The following is an 18,226-nucleotide window of genomic DNA, read 5'->3' as shown; positions in this document are numbered from 1 at the left end:
ATACCATGTGTATCCTGCACAGATGACTCATACAACTTGAAATTGAAAGGCTTTACTTGAAACATCTAATGAGGCTGTCACAGAGGTCCGTCAGACACATAGGTACAAAAGCAGATTTGATCTGGTAGCCCGAAGCTATACTGGTACATCTCTGTTCCTCACAATCCTGGATGCAGGTTGGATTTTACGCTTTACTTTCACAGATCCAGCTTTAAACTTCTTGTTCTTGCTGCTTTTCTCAGTCTTTTGCACATCGGGCACAGACTCAGGACTCCAAACGGACTCTATGGGATGCTTTGGATCCATCACAGACCTCCGGGTGTATATCTGTCTGGACAGGCTCTGTTTCGATAAACTGGGTGTCTGTGTCTCCATAGACTTCTGTCTGAACAGGCTCTGTTTCGATAAACTGGGTGTCTGTGTCTGCATAGACTTCTGTCTGGACAGGCTCTGTTTCGATAAACTGGGTGCCTGTGTCTCCATAGACTTCTGTCTGGACAGGCTCTGTTTCGATAAACTGGGTGCCTGTGTCTGCATAGACTTCTGTCTGGACAGTTCTGGTGGCGAGAGCAGCACGCTGATCTTGCTGGACCCCAGGATCGGCTGTTCGAAGCACCAGCCACAGCACCAGCTGAATATGACAGCTAGAGTCAGGGTGATGACGATGGTGCAGAAGATGAATACGACGAGAAAGCCACCAATACTCCACATGTCGTGGAAGCCCTCATCGGACAGCTTGGAGAAGAGCCTCTCATAGAGGTAGGTCCAGTCCTTGGAGATGTTTCTTGCCATGGCTGCCATCTTGGCTCTGGCTCCAGTGTCTTCATTCACCTGTACGGTCATTGAGGTCAATGTCAATTCTCTAATAACCATAGCAATGTGGAAAATACCATTCTGTAAAACATAAATTACACTTACCTCTTGATCACCAGCTATTACTCTGATAGAGAAAAACACAGTTCTATACTATGTGTGAAGCTTCTGGACTACTACATCATTGACGTCCATTTCAGATCCACTTTATCTGTATTCATTCAGAAATAAGAAGAAGATATTGTTGCACGGACATGTAATCTATGAATGAACAGTAATTCTTTATCATTTCCATCCAGAAAACGAATAATAGCTTCCATCATAACGAAGCCAAATGCCACTGTCAGTACCAATGAACAAACTGGACAGAGGACCTCAGCTAGCTAGCCAGCTAGCTTTAGTTAGCTACTACTGTCAAGTTGCAATAATTGAGCCATGACGAACTGTGTTAACTTAGGCAACTTTCATTATCATAAAATTCCTTCGTGAGAGCGTTACTTCAACTTACCAAAATTGTTAGTAGGACGTTGGCAAACTATATGGCTTTTATTTGAACCCGAGGATCAGCGGTCACATCGGAAATTCTTGGTAACCATGGTAACATCGTCATCAACGTTCGCCACGTGTTACATGAAATTGCTCTAAGCCAAGCGCCTAGGAATTCTATGTAGAGAGCATGTATCTTCTTCCTAATGTTAGCTAGCCTACTTTATAACTATTCGTTGAGTTACTTTTAAATATGCATGAGGAAATTCGAGATGGTAGACCTACAGGCTTGTGGTAGATAAATTGGAGTGAGCAAGTGAAATCGTTTTTTTTAACTAACTGAAAAGTTATCCAATATTTAATTGCTCTAGCCTAAGCTCATATTCAGTTGCCCCAAGGAAAAGGAATACAGGAAAAGTTAGTACTGTAATTATGGTTACTACATAAACAATTATAATGCTTTTCACAAGTAAAGATGTAATTATGGTTACTACATAAACAATTATAATGCTTTTCACAAGTAAAGATGTAATTATGGTTACTATATAAACAATTATAATGCTTTTGACAAGTAAAGAGGCCTGATCACTGTATCATTCATGTGCTCTTTTTATACCAACCCTGGTCATTAGGCTCTGGCTGCAAGCTAGTGTTTCATGCTAGACGCTGTGATACCAGCAACACTAATTGGCAGAGATGGAATTCCTCAGGGGCCTGATTCATCTCCTAGTTCCCAGCACGGAGAGGGGCTTATGTAGGGGTCATACAGACGGGTGCTGTGTGCACACACGCACAGAGACAGGCACACAGACACGCACAGAGACACGCACAGAGACAGGCACAGAGGCAGGCACACAGACACGCACAGAGACACGCACACAGACACGCACAGAGGCAGGCACACAGACACGCACAGAGGCAGGCACACAGACACGCACAGAGACAGGCACACAGACACGCACAGAGACACACACAGAGGCAGGCACACAGACACGCACGCACAGAGGCAGGCACACAGACACGCACAGAGGCAGGCACACAGACACACACAGAGGCAGGCACACAGACACGCACAGAGACAGGCACACAGACACGCACACACTCACGCACTCACACACACACACAGGCAAAATGATACTGTACTACTGTTGTCTTATACTGCATCAATTTCCTTCACATAGGCCTCTAAGTACAGTACAGTACAGTATAGTACAGTGGAGTATAGGACAGTATAGTGCAGTATAGTACAGTATAGTATAGTACAGTATAGTACAGTATAGTTTGGGTAATCTAGGATATTGTGCCTGCCAGCCGGTCACTTCTCTAGACTTAAGCCCCACTGTAAGACAAGACATCAGACAGAAAACAGTGGTCCCTCTAGCAGTGTAAGCTTTACTGAGAGGATGTACCGTGTGTGTGTGTGTGTGTGTGTGTGTGTGTGTGTGTGTGTGTTTTAGCAGAGGATCTGCAGGAAATATGGGATAATCCCCTTTTTAAGATAACTTTCCTTGAGAATAATGTGTTTCTTTCTCTAAAGCCCCAATTGTTACCACAGAATCCTCAGAAATATATACATAAACCACGCATCAGTGGGGGAGAGAGAGATTCAGCTTTCAGCACCACAGACAGCTCAGAGAGAGAAAAGGAGATGGCACATTAGTCTGACATTGATTGAAATTACATTGTTTACAAACAATGGAGTAAAACAAGCTTATATTTTGGGTTCTGATGGGGTACGACAGTTGAACTAAGCTCAATTAAAAGTTACATTCTTCAAGAATCAATGGGTATATAATATGTCATTAATTTAGAAGTCTAAAAATGTATGTACGAATCACAGATTTCCCCTTTAAAAGTCCTTGTTTTTGTTATCAGAAAGATAGAGATACTGACAGGCTACATTACAGTAGGTGAGGGACACTCATATTCCATCACAGAGCAGGAAGTCACACTGACAGTAGCCTACACCCCGAGGTCAGATTGTGTGATGTAACAATGACTTATGTCATATGACAGATAGGATGACCCTCACACCTCACTGGCCATTGCAAGCAGTGTCAAACATACAGTATTGATAAAGAATCATAATTGTTCTGCATTGTCGAGAGAGAAAGAGAGCATGTGAGAGAGAATGAGAGAGAGAGAGAGAGATAGAGAGAGAGCATGTGAGAGAGAGAGAGAGAGAGAGAATGAGAGAGATGAGAGAACACGGGTGATTAAGAAAAGTTTCTTGAACAGTGTAAATTGTTTGGGGTTAATGCTAGTGGTGGTGGGAAGTCCTACAACAGTGTGACATATTTCCCTGGGCCTGGGGGAAACTGCAGCAGCGAGTGGGCCACTCCTCTGATTGCATCCCAAATGGCACCTTTTCCTTATATAGCTCATAGGGCTCTGGTCAAAAGTAGTGCACTATGTAGGGAATAGGGTGTCATTTGGGCCATGCTCACTCAGACTGGCTCACTTGTCTCTTCGGACACATGTTGAAGAGAAAGGAGATGGAGAGAATTCAACTCTACTGGTGTGTGTGTGTGTGTGTGTGTGTACTGTCGCTTACTGCCAGGGTTCAGCAGGTTCAGGGAAGGCTGTAGTGTGGCACTAAGCACACTAGGCAAACCAGAATATATAAATACCTAGTGTATAGGGGATAGTCTGCTGTGCATTATTCAACAGCCACAGCCCATATAGCATGATAAGGCACCTCCAATTGAGACCTATACATAAATCTTTAGTATTTGTTTAAGCAACTTGTTTGCTAAATGTGAACAGCCTACCTTCCCCAATATATATATTTTTTTAGATATACCATTTTCGTTGTTGGACATAAAAGACTGTAAAATCACCAGAAAATCATCTCAAATTATTTTTTATTTTATTTATGAAATCTGTTCCCAAGTCTTCCCACACGCAAATAATGGGATGTGTGATCTTTTCCCAATGTAATCATGGTTTGACATTATTCTGTTTTTGTCAAATACTATATCTGTTTGGGATTCTTGTTTAATCTATTATTTCATCCCAAATGTTATCTTGTTGCTATCCGAGATGAGACGAGCCAGCCCATGCTCGCCCCCTTTCTTGCATCACGCTGGTGTTCCAGACGGGCCCGCGCCTGGGAGCTGTCCCATCCTTAATGGTGCTGAACCCGCGGCGAGAAAAGAACCATCGAGTCGAATGGATTTCAAAAGCACAGAGACAACGGCCACATCAACCACTTCTCTCCGGTTTCGCTGCTCCTGTCGACCCAAAGGCATGACAACAACCGTTTTGGGGTGAATTAAAGCACTGTTATGTCGTTAAAATATGTGGATTACCCGCTTGTAAAGAGGATGCTCCGTGTGAGAGAAAATGACGGTAGGAGGCTAGGCTCTGTGGAAGCGAAGCCCAGGGCATGTTCGTGACATCCCTAAATGATCTTGTAAGGCTTTTGTTGTGGGAATAGCCTCAACCTCCTCAGACAGACCGTTGAATTGACAGGCGACGAACGCAAACTACCGTGGAAACTATATTAGACTACAGCCGAGGACATAACCTTTAAAGCATCCATAAGGATCGAGTATAGAGAAAGGACGATTTAAACAGGGCTCGACTGGTCAACGGGGTGGGGGGTGGCGGTTATATCAAGGACCACTGGCCACATAGTGACTGTTATTACAACATGTAATGGGACATTGTTGGTAGAAGGGCCGTAAAGAAACAATGCTGTTGGATTAATGGAACCAGATAGGCTACAACACAGGATTGATAAAGGGCAACGGGAGAGTAGGCTAGATAATAAGAATGAAAAGATCGCAATAGTATAGTCTTGTTCCCAAGATTCGGTTTGTGATGCCATTGGAATGAAATGGGAAGATGCTCAGCTATGTGCCTGCCCGTTTTCTCTAAGGTATATGAGACATGTAAGTCTATTTGTTTGATATGTAGTCAGGGTTTTCCTGTAACCCGAGCAATTACTTAGTTACAAGCATAAGCGAGCTCCAAGGCTAGTGCACGATAGGGTTATCTGACAAGGCTGAGAAATGATGTGTGGTGGTGCGCGCACACCAACTCATTCGATTTATTCCGGCTGATTCGAGTTTAGAATTCAGAGCTAAATTGAAAATAGCTGTTGAGAGAAAGAATGTCATTCAACCCAACTGGAAAATACACAACAGAGGAGACTCCTCTTTCCGATCATCCCCAACGAAATAACAGTAAGCTTTTCCTTTTCTCTTCATGTGCTCTGCACGTTTCTGAATAGAAATCTACACCTGTATCCTCCTATAGAAACAGACACATGTTGTTGTCTCTCGGGGTGGTTGTATGGTGCTGGGGATTGTTGAGCCGGAGACCGATGCTGCTCCGCCGCCAGGGCATGTCCAAAGGCCGCTGTTGCGTTTTGTTCAGTGACCTGAAGGTTTTCTTACTCAGACCGCCGGTCCCGGCTCCGCCACCGGTGATCATCCCCATGAACGGACAATACACGGACAGCAATGGGTCCGGCATCGGCATTGATGTTGCCATCGACAACAGCAACTCTGCAGCGAGTGCACCTTCACCAGAGGCGGAAGGTTATTCTACCCCTGGCCCGCCGACAGGAGAGCCTCCTTCTGCCGGGACAAACGAGCCTAAAGCGACAGAGGAATGGCAGCATGCTACGGGACAGACTGGACCCCTGGACTATGGCAGCTCCGAGGAGGACTGCTCCAAAGAGAAGTGTGAGGAGAGATTCTCCCAGAACAGTCGCACAGACAGTGGTGTTAGGACTCCCCAGTGCAGGATATGTTTCCAAGGTCCAGAACAGGTGAGTGGCCTTACAGGTAGACAATAGACGATAGACATATAGGTAGACCTATGGTCAGACATTGACTGTATATGACTCATTTTTGCTAACAAGGATGTTTTTCGAAGTGTTTCAAAAACAATGGAGCTTAAGGGCTGAAAAATTCTCTCTCTCTCTGTCTCTCTTTCTTTCTCCTTCCCTCTCAACACTGTGCGTGTTGTGGATCCCAAGCATGCAGGAGCAATTATATGCTTGAGAACAGAAATAATGATTTTCTAACTTACTCACTTCCCATGGCTATGTAAAAGGTAGGAGTACTAGAATTCACAGAGCAAGCCCTGTCTTAGAAGAGATAGGAACAGAACATAACAGAGGAAGCCCTGTCTTAGACAGAAGAGATAGGGACAGAACATGACAGAGGAAGCCCTGTCTTAAACAGAAGAGACAGGAACAGAACATGACAGAGGAAGCCCTGTCTTAGACAGAAGAGATAGGGACATAACATGACAGAGGAAGCCCTGTCTTAGACAGAAGAGATAGGGACAGAACATGACAGAGGAAGCCCTGTCTTAGACAGAGAGGATAGGAACAGAACATGACAGAGGAAGCCCTGTCTTAGACAGAAGAGATAGGGACAGAACATGACAGAGGAAGCCCTGTCTTAGACAGAAGAGACAGCCCTGTCTTAGACAGAAGAGACAGGGACAGAACATGACAGAGAAAGCCCTGTCTTAGACAGAAGAGATAGGGACATAACATGACAGAGGAACCCCTGTCTTAGACAGAGAGGATAGGAACAGAACATGACAGAGGAAGCCCTGTCTTAGACAGAAGAGATAGGGACAGAACATGACAGAGGAAGCCCTGTCTTAGACAGAAGAGACATGGACAGAACATGACAGAGGAAGCCCTGTCTTAGACAGAAGAGATAGGGACAGAACATGACAGAGGAAGCCCTGTCTTAGACAGAAGAGACAGGGACAGAACATGACAGAGGAAGCCCTGTCTTAGACAGAAGAGATAGGAACAGAACATAACAGAGGAAGACCTGGAGAAGTAGTGGATTCAAGTAACACAGGGTACATCTCAATAGTCTAAAGGGGATTCCTCTCCTAAAATCTCCAGTTCCAGGTGTTTGCTTTCCACCTGTCCTGGTCTTTGATATCATCAGATGGAGCCAAGGAGAGGGCTAATCCTCCTCCTCCCGCTCCTCCTCCGCCCGCTCCTCCTCCCCCTTCTCCTGCTCCTCCTCCCACTCCTCCTGCTCCTCCTCCTGCTCCTCCTCCTGCTCCTCCTGCTCCTCCTCCTGCTCCTCCTCCTGCTCCTCCTGCTCCCCCCCTCCTCCTCCTCCCCCCCCTGCTCCTCCCCCTCCTCCTCCTCCTCCTCCCCCTGCTGCTCCTCCTCCTCCTGCTCCACCTCCCCCTGCTCCTCCTCCTCCTGCTCCTCCTCCACCTCCCCCTCCTCCTGCTCCTGCTCCTCCTCCTCCTCCTTCTCCTGCTCCTCCTCCTAATCCTCCTCCTCCTCCTCCTCCTCCTCCTCCTCCCTCCTCCTCCTCCTGCTCCTCCTCCTCATTCTCCTGCTCCTCCTCCTCATTCTCCTGCTCCTCCTCCTCATTCTCCTGCTCCTCCTCCTCCTGTTCCTGCTCCTCCTCCTCCCCCTCCTGTTCCTGCTCCTCCTCCTCCCCCTCCTGTTCCTGCTCCTGCTCCTCCCCCTCCTGTTCCTGCTCCTCCTCCCCCTCCCCTGCTCCTCCTCCTCCTGTTCCTGCTCCTCCTCCTCCTCCTGTTCCTGCTCCTCCTCCTCCCCCTCCTGTTCCTGCTCCTCCTCCTCCTCCTCCTGTTCCTGCTCCTCCTCCTCCTCCTCCTGTTCCTGCTCCTCCTCCTCCTCCTCCTCCTCCTCCTCCTCCTTTAATTTGTGGCCTAGTCCTGTGCATCAACTAGCCCAGGGGTATTCAACCCAGGGTCCGTGGTTTTGCAGGGGGTCCATGAAAATATATATATTTTTTAAAGGGATTTACATTTTTAGCTCCCCTGCTCAGACTGCATGCATCAACCAATGGCTGCGTGCCACGTCATCGACAGTGCTGTAGGGCACATGTTGCTGTAACATCTGATGCGATTAGCTGATAGTTAAATATCTATCCAGGCGTTGTTAGAGCCGACATGCTTCAGCAACGCCTGGGCAGAGCAGCGCGGCCATGAGCTTTGAAAAAGCACCGCGGGTGCCGCTGGCTGCTGGTAAGCTTTCTTGACAGATTTTGGCCAACACATGGCTCACCTTTGTTTAACCAGCGAAACAGCTGCTATTAGCTATTCGTGTTTGGAGTGACCTGCCTAGCTAATAGGTAGAGTTCCACTTCCTCTTCCTGTTATAATGTGAGAGGAAACCATCTACCAAATCTATTCATTTCAAAATGTTGATGACTGAACCTTGTCATTCACCTGATGATAAGACGTGAACATATATATTTTTTGCTAACATATGATGGGGGTGCTGTTTCACCGGTTTGTCTGGGCGGAGGTCCCTGGTTCACCGCTTTGTCTGGGCGGAGGACCATGGTTCACCGGTTTGTCTGGGCGGAGGTCCCTGGTTCACCGGTTTGTCTGGGCGGAGGTCCATGGTTCACCGCTTTGTCTGGGCGGAGGTCCCTGGTTCACCGGTTTGTCTGGGCGGAGGTCCATGGTTCACCGCTTTGTCTGGGCGGAGGTCCCTGGTTCACCGCTTTGTCTGGGCGGAGGTCCATGGTTCACCGCTTTGTCTGGGCGGAGGTCCCTGGTTCACCGCTTTGTCTGGGCGGAGGTCCATGGTTCACCGCTTTGTCTGGGCGGAGGTCCATGGTTCACCGCTTTGTCTGGGCGGAGGTCCATGGTTCACCGCTTTGTCTGGGCGGAGGTCCCTGGTTCACCGGTTTGTCTGGGCGGAGGTCCCTGGTTCACCGCTTTGTCTGGGCGGAGGTCCATGGTTCACCGGTTTGCTTGGGCGGGGGTTCCTGGGTCGCCGGTTTGCCTGGGCGGAGGTCCCTGGTTCACCGCTTTGTCTGGGCGGAGGTCCTTGGTTCACCGGTTTGCTTGGGCGGGGGTCTCTGGGTCGCCGGTTTGCCTGGGCGGGGGTCTCTGGGTCGCCGGTTTGCCTGGGCGGGGGTCTCTGGGTCGCCGGTTTGCCTGGGCGGGGGGTCCCTGGGTCGCCGGTTTGCCTGGGCGGGGGTCCCTGGGTCGCCGGTTTGCCTGGGCGGGGGTCCCTGGGTCGCCGGTTTGCCTGGGCGGGGGTCCCTGGGTCGCCGGTTTGCCTGGGCGGGGGGTCTCTGGGTCGCCGGTTTGCCAGGGCGGGGGTCTCTGGGTCGCCGGTTTGCCTGGGCGGGGGGTCTCTGGGTCGCCGGTTTGCCTGGGCGGGGGGTCTCTGGGTCGCCAGTTTGCCTGGGCGGGGGTCCCTGGGTCGCCAGTTTGTCTGGGCGGGGGTCCCTGGGTCGCCAGTTTGCCTGGGTGGGGGGTCCCTGGGTCGCCAGTTTGCCTGGGCGGGGGGTCCCTGGGTCGCCAGTTTGCCTGGGCGGGGGTCCTTGCGTAACAAAAAGTTTGAAGACCCCTGAATTTGCCCCATCTTCACCCAGTCTCTTTCAGTGATGAAGACATATCCGTATGGTCTGTCCCTGTGTTGACATTTAGGGAGACACTAGTCTAGTGTCTGATGATGCCCGTTGGAGAACACTAGAGAGCATCTCTCTCTCCCTCTGCTCTAAATGACATCACATTATAGAACACTACTGCCTGGAGTGGTAGTTGCAGTCAGCCTGTCTCTGGGTGGCAGGCTGCTGAAAGCTTTTTGGCGCTGAGGATAAATTAATATGTGTCCCAAATGGCACCCTAGTTGCTATCTAATGCACTACTTTAGACCAGGGCCCATAAGGTGGCCCCTAGGGTGCCATTTGAGCTGCATCCTCAGTATAAAGAGTGTGTTAAAGCTTTGGCTCAGTCTGGGAGCAGGAGGAGGAAATAAAACACATTCAGGAGAACCAGTGATGCTGTCTGTCAATCTGAAAGGTCTCCTATTCATTCATACTCTCTCCTCCCCTCTCTCTCTCCTCCTCTCTCCCCCCTCTCTCTCTCTCTCTCTCCCCCTCTCTCCCCACCCTCTCCTCCCCCTCTCCCCCCTCTCTCTCTCCCCCTCTCCCCCCCTCCCCCCCTCTCTCCCTCTCCCCCTCTCCCCCTCTCTCCCCCTCCCCCTCTCTCTCTCTCCCCCTCTCTCCCCCCCCCCCCCCCCTCTCTCTCTCTCCCTCTCTCTCTCCTCCCCCTCTCTCTCTCTCTCTCCCCCCTCTCACTCAGCCTAGTCTAATATGTTATTGAATGTAAACCCTGTTTCAGACACTTGTTGAACCTACTCTGCTAGTCTGATTCCTGTCACAGACAGTACAGGACAGTTGGTTCCCCGGGCGGTTTAGGTTGAATTAGGTTGGATAACCAACGTACCAGTTCAGACCTCTTTTCAACTCACGTTGTTGTAGCCTAACTACCAGACAGCAGGCTGCACTGGGTACACATACATTTATCTGCCAGCCAGGGACAGCTTTTCTATGTCTTTATTGTGTAGTATCCACCTGTTTGTATTACATAGATAGTGTGAAATTGAGTCTAGATAATTGCCTGTCTTTCTCTGAAGAAAGGAACAGGAGAGATGTCATTATAGATGTTTGGCTTTAGAAAAGTGCTCTTCTGGGTGTTTGTGGTAACCACTGAAACATGAAAGCAAGAGAATGACCTTCTTGAAAGGCTGTTTCCACCCTCTCTGTGTGTCTCTCTGTGTGTCTCTCTGTGTGTCTCTCTGTGTGTCTCTCTGTGTGTCTCTCTCTGTGTCTCTCTGTGTGTCTCTCTGTGTGTCTCTCTGTGTCTCGCTCTGTGTCTGTGTCTCTCTCTGTGTCTCTCTGTGTCTCTCTCTGTGTATCTCTCTCTAAATCTCTCTGCATATCTCTCTGCGTCTCACTCTCTGCGTCTCTCTCTCTGCGTCTCTCTCTCTGCGTCTCTCTCTCTGCGTCTCTCTCTCTGCGTATCTCTCTCTGCGTATCTCTCTGCGTATCTCTCTGCGTCTCTCTCCCTGCGTCTCTCTCCCTGCGTCTCTCTCCCTGCGTCTCTCTCCCTGCGTCTCTCTCCCTGCGTCTCTCTCCCTGTGTCTCTCTCCCTGTGTCTCTCTCTGTGTCTCTCTCCGTGTGTCTGTCTCTCTCTCTCTCTCTCTAATAAAAGAGGTTGCATGGTCCTTAGGAAAAACAACATTTGAGCCTGGATATGGTGCCTGGCAGATTCAAGGCTACCCACCATCACTGCTGACCCTTTAAATAGTTGATCCTGCTTCTTATCAGAGAAGATCCTGGTAAAGGATTCATCTGACCAGAGAGGATGTGGCCTGGTCATGATAACCATGGTAGCTGTGAGATGTCTGGAACCAGAGAGGATGTGGCCTGGTCATGATAACCATGGTAGCTGTGAGATGTCTGGAACCAGAGAGGATGTGGCCTGGTCATGATAACCATGGTAGCTGTGAGATGTCTGGAACCAGAGAGGATGTGGCCTGGTCATGATAACCATGGTAGCTGTGAGATGTCTGGAACCAGAGAGGATGTGGCCTGGTCATGATAACCATGGTATGATAACCATGGTAACTGTGAGATGTCTGGAACCAGAGAGGATGTGGCCTGGTCATGATAACCATGGTAACTGTGAGATGTCTGGAACCAGAGAGGATGTGGCCTGGTCATGATAACCATGGTAACTGTGAGATGTCTGGAACCAGAGAGGATGTGGCCTGGTCATGATAACCATGGTAACTGTGAGATGTCTGGAACCAGAGAGGATGTGACCTGGTCATGATAACCATGGTAGCTGTGAGATGTCTGGAACCAGAGAGGATGTGGCCTGGTCATGATAACCATGGTAGCTGTGAGATGTCTGGAACCAGAGAGGATGTGGCCTGGTCATGATAACCATGGTAGCTGTGAGATGTCTGGAACCAGAGAGGATGTGACCTGGTCATGATAACCATGGTAACTGTGAGATGTCTGGAACCAGAGAGGATGTGGCCTGGTCATGATAACCATGGTAACTGTGAGATGTCTGGAACCAGAGAGGATGTGGCCTGGTCATGATAACCATGGTAACTGTGAGATGTCTGGAACCAGAGAGGATGTGACCTGGTCATGATAACCATGGTAGCTGTGAGATGTCTGGAACCAGAGAGGATGTGGCCTGGTCATGATAACCATGGTAGCTGTGAGATGTCTGGAACCAGAGAGGATGTGGCCTGGTCATGATAACCATGGTAGCTGTGAGATGTCTGGAACCAGAGAGGATGTGGCCTGGTCATGATAGATGTCTGGAACCAGAGAGGATGGTAGCTGTGAGATGTCTGGAACCAGAGAGGATGTGACCTGGTCATGATAACCATGGTAACTGTGAGATGTCTGGAACCAGAGAGGATGTGGCCTGGTCATGATAACCATGGTAGCTGTGAGATGTCTGGAACCAGAGAGGATGTGGCCTGGTCATGATAACCATGGTAGCTGTGAGATGTCTGGAACCAGAGAGGATGTGGCCTGGTCATGATAACCATGGTAGCTGTGAGATGTCTGGAACCAGAGAGGATGTGGCCTGGTCATGATAACCATGGTAACTGTGAGATGTCTGGAACCAGAGAGGATGTGGCCTGGTCATGATAACCATGGTAGCTGTGAGATGTCTGGAACCAGAGAGGATGTGGCCTGGTCATGATAACCATGGTAGCTGTGAGATGTCTGGAACCAGAGAGGATGTGGCCTGGTCATGATAACCATGGTAGCTGTGAGATGTCTGGAACCAGAGAGGATGTGGCCTGGTCATGATAACCATGGTAGCTGTGAGATGTCTGGAACCAGAGAGGATGTGGCCTGGTCATGATAACCATGGTAGCTGTGAGATGTCTGGAACCAGAGAGGATGTGGCCTGGTCATGATAACCATGGTAGCTGTGAGATGTCTGGAACCAGAGAGGATGTGGCCTGGTCATGATAACCATGGTAGCTGTGAGATGTCTGGAACCAGAGAGGATGTGGCCTGGTCATGATAACCATGGTAGCTGTGAGATGTCTGGAACCAGAGAGGATGTGGCCTGGTCATGATAACCATGGTAGCTGTGAGATGTCTGGAACCAGAGAGGATGTGGCCTGGTCATGATAACCATGGTAGCTGTGAGATGTCTGGAACCAGAGAGGATGTGGCCTGGTCATGATAACCATGGTAGCTGTGAGATGTCTGGAACCAGAGAGGATGTGGCCTGGTCATGATAACCATGGTAGCTGTGAGATGTCTGGAACCAGAGAGGATGTGGCCTGGTCATGATAACCATGGTAGCTGTGAGATGTCTGGAACCAGAGAGGATGTGGCCTGGTCATGATAACCATGGTAGCTGTGAGATGTCTGGAACCAGAGAGGATGTGGCCTGGTCATGATAACCATGGTAGATGTCTGAGATGTCTGGAACCAGAGTGAGATGTCTGGAACCAGATGTGGCCTGGTCATGATAACCATGGTAGCTGTGAGATGTCTGGAACCAGAGAGGATGTGGCCTGGTCATGATAACCAGAGCTGTGTGTCTGGAGCTGTGGTGCAGATGTCTGGAACCTAGAGACAAGGATGATGGACCTGGTCATGATAACCATGGTAGCTGTGAGATGTCTGGAACCAGAGAGGATGTGGCCTGGTCATGATAACCATGGTAGCTGTGAGATGTCTGGAACCAGAGAGGGCAGGATGTGGCCTGGTCATGATAACCATGGTAGCTGTGAGATGTCTGGAACCAGAGAGGATGTGGCCTGGTCATGATAACCATGGTAGCTGTGAGATGTCTGGAACCAGAGAGGATGTGGCCTGGTCATGATAACCATGGTAGCTGTGATGATGTCTGGAACCAGAGAGGATGTGGCCTGGTCATGATAACCATGGTAGCTGTGAGATGTCTGGAACCAGAGAGGATGTGGCCTGGTCATGATAACCATGGTAGCTGTGAGATGTCTGGAACCAGAGAGGATGTGGCCTGGTCATGATAACCATGGTACTTTGAGATGTCTGGAACCAGAGAGGCATGTGGCCTGGTCATGATAAAACATGGTATTAATACTGCATTTCTTTAGATGTCTGGAACCAGAGAGGATGTGGCCTGGTCATGATAACCATGGTAGCTGTGAGATGTCTGGAACCAGAGAGGATGTGGCCTGGTCATGATAACCATGGTAGCTGTGAGATGTCTGGAACCAGAGAGGATGTGGCCTGGTCATGATAACCATGGTAGCTGTGAGATGTCTGGAACCAGAATAAATACATTATATTGGTAATGCTGATGATAAAAATACGCTTTTTAATGAGTGTCACACACTAACGTGTCATCTCACTCTCTCTCACTTTCTCTCACTGAGCTGATAAATCTCTCTCACTCTCTCTGAGAGGATTATAAATGACAAGTTCACGGTAGAACGGTGAGGCTGATGTGAGAATCACACTCGCTCACACACACAAACTTTCACACATAACAAGATAAGAGCGTTAAGGATTCATCTCTGAGGAGGTCTCTGTTCAAACAGATTACATGAGCGTTGGGAGGTAAGAAAGCAGAAACCACAGCCCTGTCTATCTGTCTGGAGGAAACACGCTGTAGAATCCACACTGTGACAGATACAGAGTCAGTGGGGACATGTAGGTGCAGAACTGAAGGGCGCGTTACTGGTAACTCTAGAGACAAGGCTTCAGATCGACCGTTCTCCAGAACTGAAGGGCGCGTTACTGGTAACTCTAGAGACAAGGCTTCAGATCGACCATTCTCCAGAGCTGTGGTGCACAGGACATGTAGGTGCAGAACTGAAGGGCACGTTACTGGTAACTCTAGAGACAAGGCTTCAGATCGACCGTTCTCCAGAACTGAAGGGGAGCTGTTACTGGTAACTCTAGAGACAAGGCTTCAGATCGACCGTTCTCCAGAGCTGTGGTGCACAGGACATGTAGGTGCAGAACTGAAGGGCACGTTACTGGTAACTGTAGAGACAAGGCTCCAGATGACCGTTCTGAAGGGCACAGGGGGTAACTGAGAGGGATCACGTTAGAACTGGTTAACTCTAGAGACAAGGCTTCAGATCGACCATTCTCCAGAGCTGTGGTGTGTAGGTGCAGAACAGGGGACATGGGTAGGTGCAGAGAACTGAAGGGCGCGTTACTGGTAACTGTAGAGACAAGGCTCCAGATCGACCGTTCTCCAGAGCTGTGGTGCACAGGACATGTAGGTGCAGAACTGAAGGGCACCAGTTTCTGGTTACAGCCTGATCGAAAGGAGATTCTCCAGAACTGAAGGGTGGTAAACTGAGGCAGAGCCATTTCTTCTCCAGAGCTAGGAGCTGTGATAGATGGCACTGATGTGATCTACTACGTGGCCTGGAGCAACACTCCTGTCAGGAGAGAGATTTCTGTGTTTTGACAGCCTTGATCACAGTCAGGGATAAATAGCTTCTAAGATCGACCAGTTCAGAACTCCAGAGCTGTTCACAATGACAATTCAGTCTGCATCCCAAATGGCACCCTATTCCCTACAGAACCTGATGGGCCCTGGTCACATGGCTCCTCATTCCCTACATTTAGCCAGAGCAGGAGTAGTGCACAAAGTGATGCACTATATAGAGAATATGGTGCCAGATTAACCCTGTGGCAGCGCCAATTATGTATATAAACCCTGGACTGCTGATGCTATGTATTGGCCAATGAGAGGCTTTGAAGCCATGTGTCGGCCATATTGGTGCTCCCCAGTAGGAACAGTCCATAAGAATGAATGGAATTCTACAGTATTTCAATGAAATGTTTCAAGGACAAAATGACATGTATAGAAGTATTTTTTGTTTTAGTGTGGACAGTAACGTTAGTAATGTAACAAATATATACTTTAAGGAAAATGTTTTTACATATGTTTATCTCACATAATATCATTTAAAAGTCTGCATTAAGGCTGTAGTAGAATAAACATGGCTAAAACTAATGTAGACATTAATACATGCATTTCTTTAGCTTCCAAAATATTTTTGACACCGGTGTCGGAGTGTCAAGATGGAGGGGCGATGGCTTCCATACAGCGCCCCCTATCAGTCATACAGCGTATATGTAAATCATTGGTCAGCACCCTGGCCAACACTCAGCTGGCTCACTGTAAGACAAACCAATAGCAGCATTTCCCTTTGTGTCCCACAGGGGGAGCTGCTGAGCCCGTGTCGCTGCAGTGGGTCTGTCCGCTGCACCCATGAGCCCTGCCTCATCAAGTGGATCAGTGAGAGGGGCTCCTGGAGCTGTGAGCTCTGCTACTACAAGTACCACGTGGTAGCCATCAGCACCAATAACCCACTCCAGGTAGGTACAGCTGTGATGGGACTCGCCAGCTCTTAGACTTGAGTCAGGGGGAGGGTTTTAGGGGATGAAGAGGAGAGCTCTAATTGGGTGTATATCACACAGCACTGCAGAGAGAGAGAGGGTTATTACTAGTGTATAGTGTGTATGAATAGTATGGGATGATGATGTACTCTCTTCCTCCCTCCCTCCCTCCCTCCTTCTCTCCCTCCTTCTCTCCCTCCTCCTCCTCCCCCCTCTCCCTCCCCCCAGTGGCAGGCTATCTCTCTGACAGTGATAGAGAAGGTCCAGATAGCAGCGGCCGTGCTGGGCAGCCTGTTCCTCATGTCCTCCATCTCCTGGCTGGTGTGGTCCTCCCTCAGCCCTTCGGCCAAGTGGCAGCGCCAGGACCTGCTCTTCCAGATCTGCTACGCCATGTACGGATTCATGGACCTCGTCTGCATCGGTGAGGCCGGCACACAGAGGAACTCCTCCTCCTCCTCCTCCTCCTCCTCTTCCTTGGTTGATTTATTGGGGGGGAAAAGATACACAACCCAGGGGATTCTATTTGTTTGTAACGTGGTCCCCTATGGAATACACCTCCCTCCTCCTCCTTCATTCCCTCTTCTCCAATCAGGACACTTGAGGTGGGACACATATGACTCCCCAGACAGAGCTCTGGAGGACTCACTGTGTCATTAACAAACACTACCAACATGTTGGATTCAGGATGTATTCATGTGTAACTGACAACCTCCCCCTCTTCTTCTCTCTCGTTCAAGCGCTGATCGTCCATGAAGGCCCCTCAGTGTTCAGGATCTTTAACCGCTGGCAGGCAGTGAACCAGCAGTGGAAGGTGCTGAACTACGACAAGATCAAAGACACTGAGGACCACCAGAGATCCAGGCTGACGCCCAGGCACCTGGCCCTGCCCAACCCCAGGACGAGTGCTCCTCCCGGGGCAGAGCCGGGGGATGACATGGTCTCCCCCTCCACCTCCTCCCTCATGGCCGCGGTGGCATTTATATACAGCCTCCCGCCTGGCTTTATAATGTGGTCATTTATAAACAGCAACCGCCAGCCTGACGACGGTGACGACGCAGGACTCAATGTCGGAGCAGGGGCCACCATCCCTGCCAGACCACCACTGTGCGTACAACATCCTCCACCTGCTCACCCAGCACCTCTGGACAACGCAGCAGGAGCCCCGCCCCACATCAAGTCCATCCTCAGAGTCAGCCAGAGTTTATAAAACAGCTTTACGTCTTCCCAGAGTCATTTATATACGCAGCCCAGCAACAGCAGCCGGGAGCTGGTCATGAGAGTCACTACGGTCTGAGGCTTCAACTGAGGCCTAACTTTGTTATGTTACAACAACGAGAGAGACCGACATAAGAGAGAGAGGGGTGTGTGGCCTCGTTTAGGGAGTTTGAATGGAGGACTGGGAGACGTTGCTGTTGCTTCACAGAGATTTACATGAAGTTACTCAATGCTGCCTGGGACAGAAAGATGAAGGAGCGAGGGGGAGAGTGTGGGTGGGGGTAGAGTGTGGGTGTGGGTGAGGGGAGAGTGTGGGTGAGGGGGAGAGTGTGGGTGAGGGGCTTTAGAGTGTGGGTGAGGGTTATAGAACAGTGTGGGTGAGGGTTAGAGTGTGGGTGAGGGTTAGAGTGTGGGTGAGGGTTAGAGTGTGGGTGAGGGGGAGAGTGTGGGTGAGGGGGAGAGTGTGGGTGAGGGGGAGAGTGTGGGTGAGGGTTTTATAGAGTGTGGGTGAGGGATAGAGTGTGGGTGAGGGATAGAGTGTG

The 18,226-nt window shown here is 49.6% G+C and overlaps 2 protein-coding genes across 2 annotated transcripts; one reads left to right on the top strand and one right to left on the bottom strand.

Moving 5' to 3' along the window:
• Window positions 1-36: 36 nt before the first annotated feature.
• Window positions 37-1,401, bottom strand: LOC115115165 (uncharacterized). Its single transcript, XM_029643652.2, has 3 exons — window positions 1,322-1,401; window positions 919-1,024; window positions 37-831 (listed from the first exon to the last, which is right to left on the bottom strand). Exon 3 carries the CDS (start codon window positions 799-801, stop codon window positions 136-138), a length of 666 nt encoding a protein of 221 aa, XP_029499512.1. The 5' UTR covers window positions 802-831; window positions 919-1,024; window positions 1,322-1,401; the 3' UTR covers window positions 37-135.
• Window positions 1,402-4,386: 2,985 nt separating this feature from the next.
• marchf4a (membrane-associated ring finger (C3HC4) 4a) lies at window positions 4,387-17,941 on the top strand. The gene is given in 6 exon segments (XM_065020661.1): window positions 4,387-6,079; window positions 16,293-16,448; window positions 16,698-16,890; window positions 17,207-17,490; window positions 17,492-17,640; window positions 17,688-17,941. Coding segments are annotated over 6 exon segments (1,365 nt in total). The 5' UTR covers window positions 4,387-5,572; the 3' UTR covers window positions 17,764-17,941.
• Window positions 17,942-18,226: the final 285 nt, after the last annotated feature.

The sequence above is a fragment of the Oncorhynchus nerka genome, linkage group LG2 (assembly GCF_034236695.1).
Source record: "Oncorhynchus nerka isolate Pitt River linkage group LG2, Oner_Uvic_2.0, whole genome shotgun sequence".
Lineage (NCBI taxonomy): Eukaryota > Metazoa > Chordata > Actinopteri > Salmoniformes > Salmonidae > Oncorhynchus > Oncorhynchus nerka.
This window is presented reverse-complemented; position numbering and strand designations above follow the sequence as displayed.

Coding starts and splice junctions, on each gene's coding strand:
- LOC115115165 (XM_029643652.2), bottom strand. CDS start 801: ATGGCAGCCATGGCAAGAAACATCTCCAAGGACTGGACCTACCTCTAT.